General features: G+C 44.4%; 2 protein-coding genes across 11 annotated transcripts in view; both read right to left on the bottom strand.

Moving 5' to 3' along the window:
* Positions 1-15,353, bottom strand: part of AXDND1 (axonemal dynein light chain domain containing 1) — a 65,232-nt gene extending 49,879 nt beyond the window's left edge. For 5 of the 6 annotated variants that reach the window (XR_010794350.1, XM_066625118.1, XM_066625122.1 and 2 more), the window contains exons 1-6: positions 15,240-15,353; positions 12,044-12,215; positions 6,582-6,763; positions 6,272-6,372; positions 5,013-5,136; positions 1,851-1,936 (exon numbers count right to left, since the gene is read on the bottom strand). Coding sequence is in view for 5 of the 6 variants with exons in the window: in XM_066625118.1 (XP_066481215.1) it covers positions 1,851-1,936; positions 5,013-5,136; positions 6,272-6,372; positions 6,582-6,763; positions 12,044-12,152 (602 nt within the window). In the remaining variant the exon portion in view is untranslated. Of the gene's footprint in view, positions 1-1,850; positions 1,937-5,012; positions 5,137-6,271; positions 6,373-6,581; positions 6,764-12,043; positions 12,216-14,894; positions 15,178-15,239 lie in introns of those variants that run through there. The other variant, XM_066625119.1, reaches the window with a different exon arrangement.
* Positions 15,354-15,827: 474 nt separating this feature from the next.
* SOAT1 (sterol O-acyltransferase 1) overlaps positions 15,828-23,886 on the bottom strand; it is a 56,352-nt gene continuing 48,293 nt past the window's right edge. For all 5 annotated transcript variants that reach the window (XM_066623594.1, XM_066623595.1, XM_066623596.1 and 2 more), the window contains exon 16: positions 15,828-21,949. In XM_066623594.1, coding sequence (XP_066479691.1) covers positions 21,893-21,949 — 57 coding nt within the window. In that variant the 3' untranslated portion in view covers positions 15,828-21,892. The remainder of the gene's footprint in view (positions 21,950-23,886) is intronic.

The raw sequence follows: 23,886 nt of genomic DNA, 5'->3' as shown, positions 1-23,886 counted from the left end.
GGCAATTCTTGCAGTCTTGATTTCAGCCCTCCTATTTCACTAAGCATCTAACACAGTGATTTTTTTGTCTCGCAGCACACTGTCAAGGTACTAAAATTGTCAGTCTTTTGACAATTGATAAGGCACCCATACTGCCAAGGCTCACATCCCCCAGTGGCCCTAATGACCCTCCCTCAAACTCCTACGGCACACCTGCAGACCATTCTCAGCATACCAGTGTGCCACAGCACAGTGGTTGAAAATGGTTGATTCTAACATCTACTGAAGATCAGCGATTAATCTATTTAGTATTTAAAAGGATAAGTCAAGACTTTTGGGAGCCATAGCAACACATCAGTAACATATATCAATAACAATAAAATACAGTACAGAAGTTAAGCTCTTCTCATCTCATGCAGTACTAGCACAAACTGGAGTGAATCCCCAGAAATGGTAGCCAAATTAAGGGCCAAACTAGACACAAAGATAGCAGCCACATTTGCTCATGTGTCTGTCCCATTCACATATCAAACAAATGTGTATTCCGAGTCAGATCTCCCAGTAATCAGTTTCCAGCATCTTATCTCCAGCACCATCCCAGCCTGGCCAAGAGCAAGAATATGATCTAGGCTGCACTGATAGGATAGAAGCAGTCAGGCCCTAGAAAACCCATGTGTCCAAAGCAGCCCAGGTATCTGAGGCATTTGTGAGAGTGGCAATACAAATTCAGTAGCTTTGCTTCACTCTGCCTTGCCTCTGGCTCTCTGATTGACTCCCTTGGTATTCAACCCCAGCCCAACCCTGGCTACACCTTCAGACTTTGGCTTTCTGCCTGGCTGGCTCATTGACATTTTAAGCCTTGTTCATCCTTGATTGCCCTGCCTGCCTCCTGCTCTCCACTCCATGATCATTCCACTACGGCCTTGGCCAAGGCATGACAGTGAGCTGAATTCAGCCTTATAGTGGAACCTCAGTTAATCAAGATGCAGCAAAAAGATTGCCCACAGTTTCCCTCATTCACATCACTGTCTAAAGAACAAAGCAGGCTTTAAGACTATAGACTCTAGCCATTTCTGAGCTACTGTAGATCACAGTCAAGGTTCACAGGGAAGAGCATTGATTTCCTTCTCCTTTGAAGACTTTGATAACCACTAGGAATGTAGCAGCGCAGGATGCTGCTTTGGGAAACAACCAAGGCTTCTGGGGCCTTGTTCTTTGGTGGGAGTGCAGAGCACTAACAGATGTCGCAGTTTAGATGCTGCTTGGGAAACCCACAAGGCCTAGGGCCTAGTGGCTTGCTGGGAGTACAGAAAGCAGATGCACTGAAGGGTTAGTAGGAACTGAAATAGCAAGGAATCAGAGCATGGATGAGACGGCAGTCATAGATTTAAAGGGTATAATGCTGGTAGGAGAGCTCGAAGCAGAACACTGGGAGATTGAGAGAAAAATGCGCTGCTCCTGGCTAGCCCGCTCAGCCTTTATTGTAACTCAAAGCATGATGAAACAATATTGATAAGGACCAGTTGCAACTGGTGAATGCTTGAACTCCTTCTAACCACAAGACATTCCTAGGTAACATAACATTATGCTGCTCACAGGAACAGAGTTCAATGACACAACATATTTTCAAGGTTGGTTGAGTGTGCTCAACTGCGCAGGCGTGCCTGACTGTCCTTGATGCTAAATATGCTAAGACATCTTAAACCTTAGTGCCTGTGGATGTAAATACTACATAGGAACAAGCTTTGGAAGAGCTTAGCCAGATTTCTCATAACTTTCCTGTCTACATTAAGATGTTATTGGTCTCACCATTGTACCCCACTTTACAGATGCAATGCAGGATGTTAATAATTAAGTACAGCAACACTTACTCATCATAATACTCCAAACCCATGACGCCTCTGTTCTTTATAATATGAAATTCCTCTGGAACAAGACTGTTTGCTATATTTGCTGGCTATAAAGAGAACAGAAAAAGCAGGCCTTGAGGATCCTAGAATGATAGGAACATAAAGCATTCATATATTCCCAAAGATAAAACTTGGATTGGGTGTCCATACACTCGCCATATAAAACTTTGTTTGCTGTGATTTTATAATCACATGGCCATATCTTGTTGCCTGAACGTGAATACGAACCCCAAGAGAACATGCACCAAGAGATAAAAGTAAGACCTGTTTGCTTATCACCTTGCAAGAAGAGAGCCTGGAAAGGTGAAAAAACTGTCTTAATCATGGTGTATTCAGTGGAGAACATCTAATCCTGGTTAAAATGGTGGTTCACACACTCATTTCAAACCATTTCAAATCCTTAACCATAGATTAGTAATTCAGGCATAAGGTTCAGGGCCAGCCTTAGGAGATGTGGGGCTCAACTGGAAACATTTTTGCAGGGTCCCTCCCCCCCAAATTTATATTAAAATGTACACTTGAAACGTGCATGTTGAGCAAATGGAAAATTGCTGTTCTATGATCAGGGATCACTTTCTTCTCTAGACAGTGATCCTGGGCCAAAAATATACAGGTCCAACCTTGTTATACATGGATTTGACTCAACACAAATGGCCACTGTATGATATGTGGCAAATGGCCAAGTGATAATTGGAGCTTGATTACTTGGCAAAAATTTTAGGTACTATCCTTTGACAAGGCAGCAAACTCTAAAACAAAACCAAAACCCCATGGGAGGTGGAACACGACTGAAAACTGCTTTCAGCAGCAGCAAGTGTTTATGTTTGGTAAGGGAGGGGGCTGAAGGACAAGCTATGGGGGGCAGAGGACCAAAATGCTTGATGAGAGAGGGAAACAGGCTTTGGATATACAGGCAAACAGTAAACCAATATATATATTGGCAAACAGTAAACCAATCAGCTCTTGTTTTGGAGGCAAGCAAAGCAATAACAAAGATCATACACAAGTTTGCCAAGGAGGAGAAGGAAAGACTAAGGGCACAATCCTAACCCCTTATGTCAGTGCTTTCCAGCACTGACATATGGGCAATGCAGCTCTGAGGTAAGGGAACAAATATTCCCTTACTTTGAGGAGGCCTCCAAGAGTGACACCCAACTGCAGGATGCAGTACATGTCCCATTGGCACCGCTATGCCAGTGCTGGAAAGCACTGACATTAGGGGTTAGGATTGCGCCCTAAGAAAGTCAGGGTGTACTCTAGGAAAGGTAGTCTTAAGCCTAGCCATATGCCTATGGGAGAGGGAGAAGACAAGCCTCATATTCTCACCCACCCCAGAGACTGAAGTCAGAGAGATACATGGGGAGGTGGGAATGAAAAAAACTGGCAGGCATTAACTATCCAGGGAATGGGAAGAGGGGTGGATATTAAGTCAGTGCCCCTTGTAGATCTCCTCTGCAGACTGTTTCCCAGTGGCAGCAGGAAGAGAAAAGAGGAAGCATCTGCTCTCAGTTGAAAAGCACAGGGATAAGGCAAGCACCCAGTGCCGCCACAGCTGACACCCAGGCTGGGTATAGCTGAGCCCTCCATCTCTCAATCTCTTTGGGGCAGCCACTGACTGTACACCCTGCTGCTGTTGCTCCTGCTTCGGTTCCTGCCCCTTCTATCACTCCCTACTTGTTTGATTACAGGGTACTCATCTCCCCTGAGACCACCCACCCAAAGCAGCTCCTCTTGAGGTGACTTTCCAGGCAGCCAGGCACTTCATTTGGCTTTAAAGGCAATGAAAATTCCCACTAGCTGGAACCTTCCTCCAGCATCAGCTGCAAATGGAGTCATTGCAGCACACCTGCAACCCACAGCTCCTTCTCTCTTATTTTGACAAGGAAGAAGATGGTATGGAGAAACTGAGAGAACCAGCCAATAGCAAAGTTCTTAATTTGAATTTTGCTCAAAGCAAGACTTCTGGGAACAAAAGTTGTGTTTTTGTTCCACAAGAATCTCTTCCATTTCTGTTAGATTAGATTCTTTTTCTTCTTAGTCAGAAATTAGGGGCCAGTCAGTCAGAAATGTCACTCACTACCCTAACTTATAAACAATAGCAGAGAGGTTTATATACCAATTTGGCATATACAGTTGTGTGCCACTTAATGATGGGGATGTTGGTTTGCATCCCTGTCATCAAGCGAGCTTGATGTTATGTGAAGTCTCTGAATACAAAGGTGAATCACGCTCCCCTTGCCTCTGGAGACTTTTCTGAGCCTCAGAGAGGTAGTGTGCTGCCTCATCAAGATTCAGACTGCCCGTTTTGGGAGAAAACATGTGACCTCAGTTTCCCAGAAAACTGGAAGTCATGTGTTTTTAGCTGAAACAGCCTGTCTGGGCCTGCTTGCTTGTACTTTCTTTGGGTATGAGAGCTATAGGAAAAAGCTAGAGCTTATAGCCAAGGAAGTGTCACCTCTCCCCTTTTAGCCAATGGGCCCCACCTTCAAGCCAAACACAAAGAAGTAACTAGGAGCTGGCACATCTGCCCTTTTTAAGTAACAGCCAATCACCTTCTAATAGTGTTGTTGACTTTCAGCATGCCCCACACCTGCAGGGCCCCCAAAATATGGGGCCCAATTCAGCCAAATCACCAAAAGTCTGGCCCTGATAAGGTTTATTCATAGCAGCTGTGGATGTACTTCTCCATTGAGTAATTTATGTATGTGCTGACTAGAAATCAGTGGGTATAAACTTTAAAAATATATATATTCTTTTTTTTTTTTAATGAAGCAAAATGAATAGGCATGAGAAGGGCAAAATGTATAAAACCATGCAGCTCTGGGAGAGAAAGTGGCTGATGGTAGAAAATTATCATGGTACACAAAAAAAGATTAAATACTAAAATATTTCTTTGTATTTGAAAAAAGTATTTCGTTTCAATTCTCACTGTTCATTCAAGCTTAAAAACAGCCTTTTATTTCTACCCAATTCCCAACACAATTTTGATCAATAAAAATTGAGAAAGCTACAGTGTTCAGCTCAAATTTCATCTTGCCTCTCAGTGTTCTAAGAGAAGAGGAAAAAGCAGTGTCCTGCACTTCTTGTTATCAGTGCCTCAAAAGACAGATGGATTAAACTCACAACTGTAGCTATATCTTCTTGCTGCTTCAGACTCTTCCCAAATAAAGTCTTATGACGTTCAGAAGTTCGGGGAGTATTCTTTGCCTCCTTTTCAGCATTGACATCATACAGAAAAGAGACATCCCTTAATAAAGAGGGAAAATAATAACTTGTAATCACTTAGGAAGATGCAGCAAAAGTACTTACCCCGGTCCCAAATCCCACTGTGCCACTGCCTCTCATTCGGTATCAAAATAGCTGATGATTCAAAGGCAAGTCCTGCACAATCTCAGACTGCAAAATATCTCAAGCTTGTTCTAGCCTGAGTGGTCCATTTCCAAACCCTTGCTGCAGCAGCAAACCCCATACCCCCTTGGGAATACTGATGGCTGTTGAGACATGCCCATACAGCAGTGTAGCCTCTGTATCTATCATTACATCTGCCAACGTAATTAAATGTGGTTAAAATAGGGCAGTGTGACAAGAAGGGAAAAGGAGGTGAAAATGCTTATTAAACAGTAGTGGGCACCATTTTGGCAAACGTATCACAGGTCAATCCATAGGATGAGATAGGGCAAATCCACCACAGGATAACTGTCAATACAGGACACTCTGGGGTGGTTTCTCCTATGTGGAAAAGGCAAGCAATGCAGCACTGAAGATGTAGACAGGCGTGCAGGTCTTACTCTAGCTCAGGGGCCTCCAAACTCTGGATCACAGGCCAGATCTGGCATGCCAATACCAGCCTTTTGGGCATAGTGTGGCAGTAGTGAAACCATACCATTCCGCACAGCAGCCTCCCATTTTCGCAGCCAATCTTTGTACAAACTTGCGCCAAGCAGCTACTTCCATTTGGAAATTGGGCCGCAGAGCCTTTTGGGGCGACTGGTAGCTAAAGTGGCTGCCAGGCATCAGTTTGTGCCAAGATCAGCTGCAAAAACAGAAGGCTGCAGCATGGAATGGTAAGGCTTCTTTACCATCATGCCACACCCAGACGGCTAATCCTGGCATGTGCCAAGGGCCAGTTTGGAAACCGCTGTACTAGGTCATAGCCAGGCCCATGGATGCTTCTGTTACTGTCCAAACACACTGCTACATCCATGCCACAGGTTAGGCATCCTTGTCTACTGAGGGCATCTTGCTTTATGGAAGCTCCCCTAGCATTCTCCTTCAGTCTTGCCCTAGACCCCTTGAAGTCCAAGCTTACCACTTGTTACCACAAGACAACAGTGGGGTGCTAATACTTTTAACTCAATACCCTATTATTTCTATACAGTCACCTTCCAGCTCCTGTCAGAGAGATGGGATGCTGTATTAGGTACTGAAATTTGGTTCTGCGACCAGCATGCTGCCAGACTCCATCAGCAGTACGAATGCAGCCCTGAAGAGTAAGCAGAAAAAGATTAGTTTATGCTAGAAGGCTCTCTGGGACTAGATGGTAAGCGACACTACCTGCTATTCAAGGTATAGAATTATATACAAAACTAAATCTCCAATACAAATAGAAGTTTAGTAGCTGAAGTTCAGGCACACCTGCATTTTCTGATAGATATTGAAGAATATTCATCTAGAATCAACGAGCACACATACCTGGAAGTCTTTTGTACTTTTGGTTTTCTTGGGGGGTCTTAAAAAAGAGGGACATGGGACAGGATTGGCAGCAGAAGTCAGAGCAACAAGAATCTCTTCTGGAACGAAATCTCTCCGTAAGGGTGGGGAAAGAGGTTTGGGGTGGTCTGCCATGCCAGACTTGCCTCTTAACTCTGGGAGTTCTAGAAAAGAACAAGAAAGAAATGCAGACAGCAAGTGTCAATATTTTTGATAGCAACAGATGCACTTTTCCCCAAACTAAAACATAATGACAATTGCTTGCTTGTTCACTCCTGTATAAACTGATCATGTAGAACTCTTACTCAAAGTCCCCTTGTTGTACCTCCTTTGCTAATATCATTATGAAAAAGCAGCATTAGCATCAACAAATCTGGAAAAACTTGTCCACCTATGCTACCCCCAGCTGTTATTTTATATATCAGTGGCACTAAAGAGGTGCTTTGAAATTGCAAAGATCCACCTGACAGACACCCTGTGGAGCTTTCATTTCTGTGTTTTAGTTAAACCACAGCAGATAAAAATTGAGACGCCTGGGTTGATTGGAGAAGGATTGGTGGGAGATTAATACAGGGCCAGCCTAGGACATCCTGAGGCAGTATGCCAAATGCTGCCCTGGTTACCCAATGATGTGCCAGCCTCTGTTCCTTCCACTCTCCAATGTTTTTGTTGAGCACTCTTTCTCCCTCCACATTTCCCCTTCCTGTCTATGTTCCTTTTCCAATCCAGAGAGTAAAAGGAGAAGCAGCAGAGGCAAGTAGGTGTCACCTACCAATCTGGTACCTGAGGCAACTGCTTCAGTTGGCCTCATTAATGGGCTGGCCCTGTTAATAGGGAATAAGGGACAGGGGTTTTCATTTTTCCTTTTAAGCACTTATTCTTCCCATTGTTCCACTTTCTTTGTGACCTCATCTTTTCATATAGCTTCTATAACCCACCCCAAGCCCTTGTAAAAGAATTTGTGTTAAAGAATGGTTCTAAATACACATATAAGGCAAACAAATGGTCCACAGAAATAGACAGTACAGGTGCAATGTTTTTATACACAAATTTTTTATTTGCTGATTTATCTCAACGTGAATGGGGGGGGGGGAATTCAAAGTCAAACACACCTTTGCCTCCTTTGCCACGTGCTGGTGTCTTGCTCCAAGGCTTTTCAAGGCAGTCCAAAACATTGGAAAAAGGCTGTGCCTTGCACAGGCAAAGAAATAGCCCTGAAGTCATGGAAGGCTCTGGAAGATTGTGTGCCTTGCACAGGAACACTAAGACTCCTTAGAGCTCCTGAGCCATCAAAGAGGCAAGTGCAGAAGACTCTGCAAGAATCAATGAGAATCTTGTTGGGAGTTGGAGAGGGAAGCCAAGAGGAAAACCTCTGTAGCCAGAACAGGTGCAGCAAAGAGGAGCGCACTCACTCACTTACAGGGCTGGCACGGTAGTAACACAGGGGGATTGCTTTAAAAAACCCACGGAGCGTTTTCCTCTGGCTTATTTGGTTTGCCTTTCTTAGAGCTGAAAATGAGAAGGAAAACCAGGCACCCTCTGCCAAATTCCTCACCCCTTCAGACTGAGATGGTGCAGGTGCTCCAGTCTACACAAGCAAAACAGCCAAGCAAGCAAGTCTTCTGAGCAATCCCAAGCATTAGATTTAGGCTGCAATCCTCTCCATACTTTCCTGGGAGTAAGTCCCATTGACTATAATGGAACTTACTTCTGAGTAGAAAGGCCTAGTACTGGGCTCCAAGACTGCAATGCTCTCCACAGTTTCCTGGGAGTAAGCCCCATTGACTATAATGGGACTTCTGTGTAGGCAGGCATAGGACTGAGCTCTCAGGCTACAATCCTTCCCTGGGAGTAAGTAAGTAGAAATGCATAGGACCGGACTCTTAAAAGCTCAGCATTCCACCTGCAAAACATGCGGGAATAGCGGGCAACAGGAGAGGGCTGAGTCAGGGCCTCCAAGAGGAGTCCTATCAGGGGGTACAAACTTTCTTTGGGGCCCCTTCCCAAAGAGGGAGGGGGTGAAACAGACTGGGGGGCAATGGGGTGGGCAGCACTTCTGCAGCAGCTGTAGCCCCACAGCTGTGTCCCTGAGCTCCCATGCACTCCTTCATGGAAGCAGATCCACAAGCCAAAGAGCTCCTGGAGCAGGCCAGCTTCCTCCCAGATGTGACACTGTTAAGGAATGTACACATTCCTGAGTCTGGCATTCCTGGCTTCTGGCAATACTTGCCACCATGCGCATTCCATGTGGTCAGTGAGTCTGAGTGAGATTGGAAAATGTAAGATCCCAGGACATTTCTAGGCCCCCTCCTTTGGCTTCTGGGCCCTCTTTCTGACCCTGGGCAAATTATCCCCTTTACCCCCCTCTCCTAGGCCTAGGGCTGAGTACGGGAGCAGGGACGTGGTGAAGAGAGAGGTGATTGAGAACCGCTGCCTTAGCTTTCTTCCATCCCCAAGTGTCAGGCTGTAAGGCTATTTGCTTAACTGTACGCAATTTGCGTAACTCTGTGCAATTTGTGTAAAATCACGTTGTTTTGTTATGATTTGGCACAACATGGATTTTCCCAATCGCAGAGGTTCAAGGAATGAACCCCCATGCATAAAAAGGTTCTACCTGTATATAACTGTCCTTCAAAAAACTTCTTGCCTTCTTGCTGACCCTAATGCTAAAATGTGCAAACATAAGACAGAACCAATGTAAATCCAGATTACAAAACAGAGGCTGAAATTGGGAGAGACAAAGTTCAGTCCAGATCTAAAGACAAAATGTGCAACTAGCGTGTGACTTGAAAAGTCTTTTGTGGTCCTTTGTCAAAGAACCAAGAGTGCACTGAGTAGTAGGTTCAGAATTCCATAGTCCAGTGGTTCCCAAATGTTTTTGAGGCCCTAGAGACTGCTGCCTGGTTTATAAATGCCAGGGGTGTGTGGCTGTAATGGTGATTGGGCAGTAGTGCTGTCTGTCTCCCTCAAGTAGCAGCTTGTTTGACCCTTGATACACATTGTAGCCTAATCTGCTCTGTCAATTTCACTAACCACCAAAAATTGGGTCATGCCCCACTGGTGGGTCAAAGATCCACAGTTTGGGAACCGCTGCCATAATCCATCACCTGCAAAATATTGATTAATGTTTTAGGGCCCAATCCTATCCAATTTTCCAGTGCTGGTGTAGTTGTGCCAGTGGGGTGTGCACTGTATCCTGTGGTGGAGGAGCCATCACTGGGACCTTCTTAAGGTATGGGAACGCGTTCCCTTACCATGAGGTTGCATTGTGGCTACACTGGAGTTGGAAAGTTGGATAGGATTGGGCCCTTAATCAATTACTGTAGTTTGACCTAACTTTGGAAAGGGTTCTTTCAGCATAGCCTTTGTACCCACTGCATCCAGGCCCTAACCTTTATCACTGAAAGTCATATCTTTGTTACTGAATAATTGCAGACAGCAAGATGTATGGAGCAACTTCCTTCTGTTCCTTTTAGCAAAAGATTACAGAGTTATTTCCTAACTCAGAAATTTATGCTGCAGTTAACACATCTTATGTATCTTTTGCTAACTCTGTGGTTTTCTTTTGATTGACTGTTTTGATTGGTTGTTTTGGGCTAGTTGCATCAAGCCTCCTGATTTTGTGTTTCTTTATTCCAACCTTAATGCAAGCTTGTGTTTGGGGTCAGAAACCTCCTGAATCTGAACATACACCAGCAATAAACATCAGTTTTGTCTTTATTAATTTTTCCCACACCTTCCTGAAGATGCTGGGCATTTGGCCTAGGACTTTCTGCATGCAAAGCATATCCTCTACTATAGAACTATATCCTGGTCCTCTCCTCTTATTAGTTAAACAAGAACCATGCCATTGACCCCTCCTCCCTCTGATGAGAGCTCCCGGTAACTGCCTGAAGTAGAGATGTCACATTTTCCCAGTACAGTACTCAATAATTTGTCACTAGGCAAGTGCCCTACCCCACAATCCCAACAAGAATCATATCAAATCACAATCATTAGTGCTGTGAGGAATGTCTTACCTGGATACATCTGAGTATCCAGTATATCCAGTGTATCTTGACGCATGGTGAGGTGAGCAATAACATCGCTTCCTCTATTTTGTGAATGTTTTAAAACTAGTTTTGGATTCTTGAGAGCAAGGGTTGGTAAACTTTTTGAGCAAAGAGGCTGGCTGTTTGGCAATTATTTCATCACATCATTGCCAAATTACGTTTCCAAGCTCCCGGATGCAGCTGCATGGCGCTCGACCTGGGAGGCAAAGCCTCCCATCCAATTTTTTTGCATGCCAAATAGGGAACAGCAGAGTTGCCTGCCTAGGCTCATGGAGTCCCTGCGCCACATAGCCTAGGAACTTGGTGAGCTTGGGCAAGAGTCTCTGCTGCTCCATGGCAACTGCTGCACAGGCAGTGGGTGGGTGGGAGACCTTGCCTCCCAAGCCAAGCTCCGCATGGGTAGGATGACTTTGGGTGACAGGATGAATCTGGCCAGTGGACCGTAGGTTGCCGACCTCTTTTTTTAGAGACTGAGCACCTTGCTCATATCACTCTATTACTGTCATATCTATCACTCTATCACTCTATCATATCACTCTATCACTCTATCACCATATCACTCTATGGAAAAACTGCTTGTGTAGCTGTTTTAAAAATGAGCAACACTATTTTCTCCTTCTCCCAACTGCACCTGCCACTTCAATTTTCCCTCCTAAGTGCTTTGCGATGTCTCCGTTTGAGCATTCCAGGCCTCAATGAGCTCTCCTCCGCACCTCCTGCAGCCTCCAGAAGCCCAAACTACTTAAATGTAAGTGCAAGCACCCCCCTTTCACCCCCTTGAGCAACACGATCCTGGGGATCACATTGCTGCCTTGTCTCTCCCCCCAAAAGACTTACTGAGGGAGTATAGCTCCCTCGAAGTTTAAAAACCACTGTTCTAAATAATAATGTTCTAAATCTAAATAATATTACATTATATAAGGGGGCTTTTAATTGTCTGGAAAATCTAGATAGACACTTTCTCCTCTAAAAACAATCATAAGAGACACTTCTTTAAAAGCTGAATAGTCATACATTAATTGCCTTCTAGAAGACAGAATATTTAAATATGCCTGGTTCAGGGAGGACATTCCTGCTATGGATAGTGATGAATTACAGATGAATTATTCAAATTCAGCTATAGGATTTGGCCAACTCCAGACCAAAGTGAATTAAGTCTTGATTCTGTTTTCTCAGAAATTTATCCAGTCGTCTTTCGTTCTTGTCTCTTTCTCATGTACTCTGGTAATGCCAAAATATGCTTGAAGTGAACCAAACACAAAATTATTCTACAAACGAACAGCACTAATATCAGGAATCCAAACACTGCAGACAGGGCAGTCAATAAACTACAGGTGCCTCTGTTTCCATGCACAGCTGTAAACTATTGAATAATTCCCTTGTGTGATTTACCTTTATTTTCCTTGCTGACAGGTACAAGGGATGACACATCCTTTGTTTTTCTGCTCTCTTGTTTTGAAGTAGAAGGCAGTGCTGTAGCTGCTTCCTTGTTTGCAGACATGATGAAATTTTGATTTTGAGTGGACTGCTCATTGACTCAGTGATGCTTCCAGCAGCAAGCTATCTACAAAATATATATAACTCACATTGATAGACTGTATGGCTGCAACTAATAACATGATCCCATTTCAGACCCTATGTCTAGGAAGGTGTATTACGTGGAAGACACATAATATAAGATACACAAACTTTATGTGTACGTTCATATGTGTAGAGCAACCTCGTCACTATTCACAGCACAATCCTATGCAGGGCTACTCAGAAATAAACCCCACGGAGTTGAATGGGATTTACTCCCAGGTAATTGTGTATAGGATTGCAGCTGGGCAGCCCAATCCTAACCTGCCTGGCACATGGGACTGCCAAGGTGCCGAAAATGGCTGCCATGGTGCCAAACATGGCTGCCACAGTATCCTAAGCACACCAGGCAGCCGCCGCCGGCTCCTCAGGAAAAGGGGACCCACAAAGGGGCTACTTGATTCTGCAGCAGCCCTTGGGCTGGCGCAGAATCAAGAGCCTCCATGTTGGGCCACAAGGCCCGACATAGAGCTCAGGATAAGGTGCAGCTGAGCTTCACCAGCAACACCCTACTCCCATCCCATTCCCTCCCTCCAGCACATCTCCTGCCCACCCTCTCCCTGCCCTCCCCCACCTTCCCCTGCCCTGAAGTGCCTCATCCCCGCCTCCCCCCATGCCCCCACCTACCTCTCTGCCGCCCAGCAGTTTGGGTGACTGCCAAGTGGAGGAGCACTGGCTTTCCATCACTAGCCCAGCACCGGCGCTGGGCTAGCTCCAGTGCTGGGCAGGTGCTAAGGGCTCACAAACATGCTTTATAGGATGTTTGTAACAGTGCGCGCTGGTGGTGAGCCAGCATGCACTGTTTAGGATTGGGCTCTTAGTCTATCACCTATGATCAGCAAGAACTGCCTCCAGGAAAGGAAAATTTGCTGTAATTGTTACTTTTGTTCCTTTAGGTCACAAATAATTAATATACATGTGGGTATCTGGGCAGGTGAGCTAGTAATTTTTCAGGCAAGTTTGTAAGGTTGAGTCTTTTAGCCTGCTCTAGCCCATCAACTGAGCAGTCCCTTGCTACCTCTGCTATAACTGTGGCAGACAGTTGCAGAGAAGCCAGAACCCACAGCAGATACTCACCTACCATGAAAGCATTTTCCTGCACTTAGGACTGATTCTCCTCTAGGTAGCAAATTAATTGCTTCTGCACTTGCTGATAACCAGCACATAGAGGTACCAGCTACTGGACCTTGGGCAAGAATACTGTCATGAGAGGCATATGCTTGTTTTAGAGAAATTAACTCATTTCCATAGGTTTGGATAAGCTATGGAGTAAGGAAAAAGGGCTGAATGGTAAGGAAAAGGGAGGTGGTTATTGAGGCTGCAATCCTATCCATACTTACCTTGGAATAAGCCACACTGACTATAACGGATTTACTTCTGAGCAGACATGCATATGCTTGGGCTCTTAGTGGAGATGCTTGTGTTTTAAAATCTAATCAGGTTTAACCTGCTCATACAGAATACAGGCTAATTCTTTATCTCTAGGCCTGTTATTTATTTCCTATACAGCCTGAGAATTAGCTCTAAATTAAGAACAGAAAAGAGCCTATTTCTAACTCATACATGTGCATTTTGTATGCATGGCTTTTACTGTACTGTTTAATTCAGGGGTGTCAAAGATATGGCCCACAGAAACTTTTTGTCTGGCCCTCAGGCTCTCAGCTGCTGAGCAGTGCTGAGGTGTTACTGCTGTAAGGGCAGCCCACATGAAAATTGTGCTCTCCTGTATCTTGAAATATAATCAAGATTTGCATATTTTCTCTTCTGTCTTTGTAGCTAATGAGTTCCTAAGTGAGAAAAAGTGCTTATTTTTAGTCATGACCTGTTTAATGACATCACTTCCTGCCTAATGGCATCACCTCTGGCCTTCAGCAGGGATAATGAATGCCATTCTGCCCTTGGTATGAAACGGGTTTGACACCCCTGGTTGTTGTACCTATTATATGATTGATCTAAGTCATCTGAGATGTCATATTATCTGGGAAAACGTAAGATAAAAAACTTTTAAATAAAGAAACTGTTACATCAGTGGAAGTTTCTTTCATTTCAATGGTGCTGATGAGAGTGCAAACTCAAGGTCTTTTTCAACCCAGTCACGTTTATTTTAATTGCCAAGAATCTCTTTAAAGTGCAGGGACGTGTGGAGGGTGGGGAGGCAGGTGGGGCAGAGCCTTCCCACCAGAGTCCTTCCAAAAGTGCCGCTGCGTGTGAGGCACCCCAGCACCCACAACCCAGGTGAGACAGGGAGTGGTGAGGGCAGGTGAAGGCGGAGTGCAAAGCGCTCAAAGGGGTGAGTGGTGAGGGCAGGTGAGGGGGGAGTGCAAAGCGCATGGGTTGTGGGTGCTGGAGTGCCTCACACGGCGATGGCGCTTTTGGAAGGACTCCAGTGGAGAGGCTCTGCCTCACCTGCCTCCCCACCCGCCACACGTCCCTGCTAAAGCGCGGTGCAGATTTTTCTTTTTCCGTGCCGCCCTTGCACATCCCCACCAACACACAGGACTGAACGTGCGCTTCCCAGACGAGCCCCGGATGAGGACTCAATGAGGACTAGTGACCCAGAGACGTCATCCAAGCGCAGGCCAGGGAGAGTCAGACCCTGGCCCAGAGCCCCAGAGCAAGCCGCGTCCCTCCTCTGCGAGGGAGAAAGGCAGGCTGGCTGGCTGACCTCAGCAGCTGTGCCGCAGCAGCCTCGGGTGACTGTCCAGCATGACGCCCCCCACGACCTCGCCGTCTCCTTCAGGCCCGCGTCGCCCGTTGACTGGCCCCGGACTTGGGCCTTCCACAGGAAGGTTCTCTCTGCGAGGCGCTCGGCCGGCCGCCTTGGCAACGGCGCTCGGGGCCCTAGTCCAGCGTCTCCAGGAGGAGGCGAGGCTCGTGCCCGTTGTGCCGTCCCCGGGCTGCCCGCCCTGCTCCGGGAGCGCCTGGCCGCGGCGAGCTGCGCGGAAAGCAGGAGCCGGGCGGCACTCGGCTAGCGTTGTGCTGGGGGGGCGGGGCGGGCGGGCGCGGATACCTTTCGGCTTCCCCCGAAGCCCCAGCTCTGCTCAGAGGCTGCCTCGCCTCGCCCGCTCCAGCTTCCTTTTGCATTCGCGCCCTGCGGGGTCTTTCCCGGTCCCCGCCCGCAGTACCAGAAGTGACCTGGCGCAGCACAGCAAGGGACACTTGCAGGCGAAGAGGAGGGAGTGAGCAGTTTTCCGTGCAGAAAGGCAATTTCTTACACTGGGAGGGGGGGAGCTGTGGACAGAACATTCCACCCAGCAGTTGGAATGGGAAATATGTTTGTGTGGACTTCCTCCAGATTATACTCACATACTTAGAGCAACCCCATGAATTCTACTGCAGATGTACGTGTGTCCTGTGCACATCCTTGCCCCACCCCTCAAGTGAATTTGGGGTAGATTTATCAGTGCATTCAGAGGATCAGGTAGGACAAGTTGCCTCCACCACCACCCCACGCATATGATCAAGGGTACCAATTCCTGGTCCAAATGCACCCCCAACAGGAGGGGCAAGGCAGAGACTTCGTACTGGGCAGCATGCTGTCTGGAAATCAGCTTGGTACTTGGAGGATGAGGAAATAAACGCAGGCCTACACATTCCATAGATAGCAAAATATATTTCAATTTTTACAGTACAGTATAGATCATATAAACCTCTGCACGTGACACAGGTCACAACATACAGTTCAATAATTAACAATTGTATTCCCCCACCTGTCAATATTCCATTACACCCTATGATTCCATAGCATTGTGTGCTACAAAAAGCTTTAAGATGGCTGAAGTGCAGTGATCCCATTCTCTGTTGATTTCCACTTCATTTCTTTTTCTTCTTGCCAAAATCTGCAAATCTTTCTAGTTCTTGCTATGCCATCTACAGCCACTTCTGTCCACTGAAGGGTCCCTGCAGCCTTATCAATCAGTTACTTTCCAGTCAGTGGATTGATACAGACCACAAGCAAAATACCTGAATTTTGCACTACCCCCACTCATGCACTACCCCCTGCAGACCGTTTACATTCAGGAATCTCAGTCCAAATTATAATTACAATTAGTATGTTGATAGGCCTTTACTTCTCCCCCTTAAAAAAATTACAAGTATTTTCCAAAGAAAAGGGTTTATTTGAAAATGTACCAAATTTTAGTAGAGGGTTTTCTCTTCATATAAGCAGTAGAAAAGATAGTTTATGAAAATTCATTGGCTGGCTCCAAGGTCATCTTGGACAATGTACCTTCAGAGATAATGAACTAACTCCACAGGCAAAAAAGCTTATGAAATGGAAGATTTCACCAGTCTATCCATTCTACAGGCTTGACTGCATGCAGTTGGTAACATGTCAGAGAGAAAAGCCTCCTGTTCCATTCATGTATACTAGATACCGCTAGTTAAAAGATTCAAATCTTTCTATATAAATGGCAATGACTAAGGGTGGGACATGTAAAGAGATAATGTGTGCCTTATCTAATGAAATCTGGAGATTATGCAGAGTGACTAATCAGGACTTTGGCCAGCAATTTTTCTCTACCCAGCCCTCTCCAAAGCTGCCTACTGTACAGTTCCAACAAATTAAGGTACATCTTATACTTGTGTGAATATTTTACAGCTGACATTCAATACTAGCAGTACACTAAGAAACATTCACCAAGTGATATCAATTAGTGATACACTCATGAGCCAAATAAACCTAGGGACACAAGCAATCAGGATGATCATATCAGGCCTAGCCAAACTACTGCAATCCTACTCTGGCAGTTTGTATTACTGACTACGGGCCCAATCCTATCCAATTGTCTAGTGCTGGTGTAGCCATGCCAATGGAGCATGCACTGCATCCTGTGGTGGGGAGGTAGTCACAGAGGCCTCCTCAAGGTATGGGAACATATGTTCCCTTACCTTGGGGCTGCATTGTGGCTACACCAGAGCTGTAAAGTTGGATAGGATTGGGCTCTAATTTATTTGAACAACTAGCACATTGTGCTACTTTAAAAATGATTATGAGGCAGTTGGATTCATTTTGCCCAATACTGGTCAGACATATCAGCCATGTGCCCTCTTCAAATGTCCTGTCTGGTGGATGCTCAATGCAAAGATCTGCACCAGTGCTGCAAGTTTTAAGGCCACAATCTCCAGGACTGTAATGAAGAAATCACAATTTCAAGCTAACATATGAACAATGAAGAGAGAGAGAGATACAAATATATACAGCCATAGCACTTCAAGTCATCTGAATTTCAGGGGAACTGACAATGTGTATATTTCCAGCAGCACAGTCTAAGTCAAGGGCTAGCTTTGCAAGCTGAAATATTAATAACTTGTTGTAAGCTAGGGTTTACAGTATGTAAATCTTATACAGAAGGGGTCTCCAAACTTTTTGGCCAGAGGGCTGCATCAAATACCTGGCATGGTGTTGAGGGCCAGAAAAAAATTTAAATATAAAATTTATATAAATAAATTAGAACTTAGATGAGTGAATAAATGAATGAATGGGCTCATTCATTCAACCTCTCTGGCCCTTAGAACTCTCCAAACACAACCAGAGCATAGTTCCTGTCACGTTCAGCCAAGTGGGCTAGAGGCTTTCAGGGGAAAAGAGGCTTGCTGCGGGCCGGATAGAGGCTTGCCACAGGCCGCATCTGGCCCCCTGGGCTGGGGTTTGGAGACTCCTGTTATACAATATTAGCATTGGGGGAGGTACTCTTCCATGGGTTTGAACCATGACATCAGGACTGCAGGCATTTGAGTGGGCTAATCATGTTGGTCTTTTCCATGACATAATTGGCCCAGCCTCCATGGTAATGAACCTTCAAAATATCCCCAGGGGATGAACCCAGGTTAATAGTGCCTCCTGCTAAAAACTTTAGTGTTCCTCTAAAGTTTCAAGGAAGACAGAGAAAGTGGTCAGTCAGTTGGAGACCAAAATGTAAAACTACTTAGGAATACAAGACAGACACAGCCAGGCTTAGAAAATTGAGAAAATGCTACAATACTCATTATCGGTCAATAACTAGTTTGACAGAAGAACCCCTTTTGAGGAAGGGATGGACAGCCTGAGCTTTTGCTGCCTCCATTCTACTGCCAACAAGTCTTCTTACTTGCGAGGGCCACCGTTTACTTCACCCTTCTCTCTCACCTCCAATACTCTGAAAGGGGCCAGATTTGACCCCAGGGGTCCAGTTGCTGATCCTGACAATAAAATTGCTTTTTAAGCATACTGGAGTTTGTTTTGCTAGGAAGTGAAAAGATTAAGATCTACCTTCTTTAAAGAGGCAAAACAATTGTTTTAAGGTAAAATAAAAATCCAAATGTAAGTTAACTCTTGATTACTTCAAAATAATTACAAAATATCTAAAGGAGTACAACATTCTGCTGTCAATAACCTTCTAATAAGATTGATGTTTTCAGTTTTACAACTTTTCCCATTAACAAACTAGGAAGAGAAAATATTGTACAGTTCCATTTGCTACTCTTTTCCATTTTTAATAGCAAGTTTGACTTCTATTTCTGGCTGACATCTCCTAACACTATAAGAGTTGAATGGTTTAAAATTCTAGGAAAAACCAACCTTTTAAAAATAACCAAATACATCTTAATAAAGGGACAGCCAAGATGTTCTGTCAATATCCCTGATACTACCAGTAGGTGTTTCTGTCTAGACTCCTGCACTGCGACAATGGATTATACAACTTCAGCAAGTTATTAAACAGCACATTTTTCCCTTACTACCTACAGTGTAAATTATAATTCAGTTTTACATTCCTCATTGAAACCTAGTGATATAAACGTCACTAATGAAATTCCGTAAGAGGTCATTTACAACAAAACAAACTTACCTACATGGAGGAGACAGCAGATAAGAGGCAGGGAGAATTTATGAGCAGAAACTCTGTTACATGTTTGCTGCAATTAAGCAATTGGGGGCAGCTGTTTAGCCCCTAGTGTTTACCAGAGTACCATTTAGAGGACAAAAACAAGGAGCAAAAAGTTCAAGTGTACAGAAAGTCTACATATCTCCCACAGGTTCTCCCTAGTCTCCTCCCCCCTTAAACCAGACCCCAGACGAACTTGGAATGCCTAAGGCTCCAGACTAGAGGCAGATCATATGGCCCACATTTTGGTGAGTGTGGCTGGCCGGAGAGCCGTTATCTGCAGGCCGGGTTGGCTCAATAGACGGCCAGTTGCCAATCACCAATAAGGGATATTGCTTTGTACAGTGGCACAGTCATTTTCTAGGGAGGTTCAAGCACAGCAATCATCCATATCCAATATGTTTGATGCAAAAATCCAAGGCTACCCTAGTGAGCAAACCAGTGTTTGTAGTAAATAATTCCAATCATTTCTGATACGTTTTTCTAAGGGTGACCAATGTCATAACTGCAAAAGAGGACAAGGCACCCCAAAATGTAGGATATCCAAGAAAAATGTAGGACATGACAAAATAAAAGCTAAAAACCACTTGTATGTTGATTTCATGTGGTTAATTTAAACAGTATATTCCTTATTCTTAAATTTAAAACTATATTACATCTAATTAGATATAATTTATTTATTACAAGAAGGCTATGCACTGCCTGCATGGGTTGCTCACATGGAAAAGGAGGACATTTAAGTTCTTTTCCAGGACATGAGGCTAAAAAAAAAAAAAAAAAAAAAAGGACACGTCCTGCAAAAAGTCACCTTGAAAAGTCATCTGGTCACCTTGATTTTTCTTAAATACAAAATTGCATTCCTTGCCTAAAATCACAGCAATAAATGTCAACATGGAATGTCAAAACTTAAAGGTGGGCATGCAATACAGGATAGGATCCCAAAAGCCTAGAGCAGTTTAGAAACATTAAATTCTGATAAACATTTAACGCAATCAGGAATAGAGGTGGGATGGCTAGACTGCAGTATGGGCTGGATCTTGCCTGCAAAGCAATGACTTCTAGTCACAGATAGCCCTACCTCATACCTAGCAAAGTGCAGTACATAGTTTTACCTATAACACTGACTTTTGCCTTCTGTTGTAAATCCAAAATAAAGTAGTTTTCAGAAGTTGTAAATAGTCTGATGTTATATTCTTCTGTGTTGCCTCTGTCTTCATCATGCCTTATTTATTTTAAACATCTATATCCTACTTTTTTGCTGCTTCTCTTTCTTGGATGGATCTATTCCTTTTTAAAGGTCAATTAAGCTAGAGAGAGAAAGGGATCCATGGGGCTGAACATACATGTGCTATTAAATGGAAAGATTATAGGGCTTACAAACAGGTAGCAACAGACAGGAAGTAGCTACTTTAGAGAGACTGGCCCCATCAACATACAACTGAAAGAGGATTCCACCTTCTAGCTCACCTGCTTCAGTTGTGGCATAGCATAAAGAAATTAACCATCTTTGGTACAAGAAATACAAGCTACTCTGTTGTCAACAAGTCTGCACTTGAGTTACACTTCATATTTTAATATTTAAGATAATGCTGGGGTTTTATCAGTTCAGAAGCCAAAAACAAGTGAACAGAGCTGGAAAAAGCCAGATTCTCCTTCCAAATTGTTGAGAGACTAAAAATCCAAAGAAAGGCCCTAGAAAGGGACAATCAACTGTTAAAGTTAGGATTGTTTTTATTCAAAAGAAAAAATAAAGCTTGAGAACATAAAATCAAAGAGTTAGGTATATCTTTCACAAACACCACCAGTAACATTCTTGCAAGTAGCAATAAAAAAATTAAAACAGTATTCATTTTAGAAGTCAAAAGAGTCCACTTGTCCAATCTAGAGCAAAAATGTAAATGTCTACAAATACCTGCTGTGGCCAAAAATAAAGTTCTGGACAGACTAATCAAGGTCATGTGCTTACACAATGGCTACCTTAACAGAAGAGGACACAAGCTCTGTTCTATTGCTCCATCCAGGCACCCACAACTCTGAGTGACTTTGGCAGTCTGGCAAGGTGCCTACTAGGACACAAAGGTCTCCAAGGACACTCCAAGGTCTCATTTATGCTGTGGTCTGAAAAAGATGAGAAACTGCAGCAGTCTCTCCCATTGCTCCTGATCTTCTTCATATTGCAGAGCAAATGAGAGGAATTCCTTCCTCTCTTTCAAGTCCTCTGCATGTGCTGGTCAGGGCAGGGGATTGGTTGCAAACATTAATAAAGGCTGGCTGATAAGCCACCCCAATATTTGTGACTCCTGGTCCCATCATACATCAGTGTTGAAGCAACATGCAAAAGAATACATACAAATACTGTATAGTTCCATTATCAAAGATTATTCTAAAGGATCAGATATGCAAAATTGACCCCAATCACACAATACCACCCCTTTTGGGATGCTGAGAAAAAACAGGCAATACAGAGACCACAGTTTAAATAAGCCACATTTTCACTGGAAGTACTTCATCAAACTTTCTGCATGTTTCAGGACCAGCAAGAAAATGGCTCAGGTCAGAGCTGCTTGTAGAATAAGAACAAGCCCTTCTGCACTTTTAGCTGCCTTAAATAGCAGAATGCAATAAATCTCCATAATGAAAGACACTTCCTCTTTCAAAAGGCTCAAGTCATTTGTGTCACTGCTACATGTTTTTGTGGGGTTTTAAATTACTTTTAAGACTGTCCTTGGGTCAAGGTCAGAAGACTCATCCCAGAAGAGAAGATGGCACCCATAGTAAAGAACAAAGAACCCAGAAGACTTCAAATTTTAACATGGCAAGTCCAGGAGCGTGGCTTCACATAGTCTAGGAAAGTGGGCTACAAGAAACAAGAAAAAAACAGCAATATTAGCAAAAAAACATTGGATTCATTTGTCTATCCACTAAGCCAAACTCGTGCACACTGCTATAGAAGACAGTTCTTCTTGTCCGGCAGTTGCATGACTTACTGCTTGGTAGATTACATGGCATTTCTGGAGGAGTTCGGGACTTTTCTCTTAAGCTAGAAAGCAGGTGGTATCTGGTCAGGAATTGGCTTAAACAGGTCAGCTTCCAAACCCTCACCTGAACAGGCCAGCTCACCTGCAGGCCAGCTTCAAACCCTCAGTGTCAATCATAGCAATAGTTCCCAGTGTGCCATCAGGCCTGGTGGAGGTGCTCTGGGGGACAGAGTACAGGTCTTTGCCCCAGGACTTCCAGCAACCTGGCACCAGCATTGAAGCAAGCCTATCCTTTCTGGTACTAGCAGCACCAATATTGAGCAAGGACAACTACTCCGCTCAAGCAATACATAAAATAAATAATAATAATAATAATACAGGTATTTCTATACTGCCTTTCTTGGTCCTCAGATTTCTCCTTAGACTTTATTCAAGGCGGTTTACATAGGCAGGCAAATTAAATCCCCGCAGGGATTTTTACAGTTTGAAAGGTTTCCATCTTTCAAGAAACCACAACATTCAGATGTTTCTTTCTTGATCTGGTCGCACATTCTGGCCTCCATCCTCCCACGCTCAGAGCAGATGGAATAGCTCGGCTCAGCTTGTCAGCTGCTTCAAGGTCGCACGGTGCCGGTGGCCTCGAACTGGCGACCTTCAGATGTTATCTTCAGGCAAATGGAGGCTCAACCCTCTAGACCAGTGGATTTTTTTCAGCCTGTATTGCCTTAGCATGTGAACAGCATCCTTTGAAGTGTGAGGCTATCTACCTGCCCGCTTGATCACTGCCCAGCTTAATTTACAAGATCTGCCTGGGAAAGTCTTTAATATGTCTGGTAAGGAGAGAATGCTGATCAGGGCCTTGAAAATGGCAGTGTTCCCTCCTGAAAAAGACCTCCGAGGAGCGCTCTGTGGTGGCTATTTTCAAAAGGGCTGTTGCCCTTTTCTGGGCAAGGTGAATAGCGGTGTCTCAGCACCAGAGGTTGCTGGATTATTTGAATCCCTTTCAGATTAGCTTCAGGCCAGGCTTTATAAGAGAAACAGCCTTGGTTGCCCTGACCGATGACCTGCACCAGGGACTAGATGCCCTGTTGGTTCTACTGGACCTCTAGGCAGCTTTCAACACCATTGACTATGGTGTCCTTCTAGGTTGGTTGACTGAATTGGGGCTTGGAGGCACTGTTTTGCAATGGTTCCACTCCCTCTTGGTCTACAGATCCCAGAGTGGGTGCTGGGAGATGCCCATTTGGCATCCTGGCCATTGGTATGTGGAATGCTGCATGGGTCTACTGTGTCCTGCATGCTGTTTAATATCTACATAGAACTCCTGGAAAAAGTCATCCAGGAATTTGCAGTGAGATGCCATTAGTATGCTGATGAAACCCAGATCCATCTCTCTAATACTAGGGCGGCTGTTGAATTTTTGAGTGCTGCCTGTATAAAGAAGAACCCTTCTAACCCTCCCAAGCAGTTGCTGATCTGCTTACAAAAATTCCCCGAACATCCCAAGGCTGCACTCCTATCCACACTTACCTGGAAGTAAGCCCAACTGACTAGCATTGTTAAAACCATATACATAGTAGCCAGTTAAAAGTACAGATCCGTAACATTTCCCCAAATGCAGTCACATACCATGCTGGCCTAATATATTAGTCTATTAAAATATATTAATCAATCATGCATATTTATATATACATATTTGGGTAAGAGGCACTTTTTCAAGTGGTTGCTCCTTTTTTTTAGCAGGGGGAGAGTAACTGGCCCACCTCACCCCAGCACTGTCTGTTCTAGTGGCTGTCTGCTGGTATTCATTTGCATC

Source organism: Tiliqua scincoides, chromosome 4 (assembly GCF_035046505.1).
Source record: "Tiliqua scincoides isolate rTilSci1 chromosome 4, rTilSci1.hap2, whole genome shotgun sequence".
Classification (NCBI taxonomy): domain Eukaryota; kingdom Metazoa; phylum Chordata; class Lepidosauria; order Squamata; family Scincidae; genus Tiliqua; species Tiliqua scincoides.
Note: the sequence above shows the minus strand (reverse complement) of the source record. Positions and strands in the feature narration are given on the sequence as shown.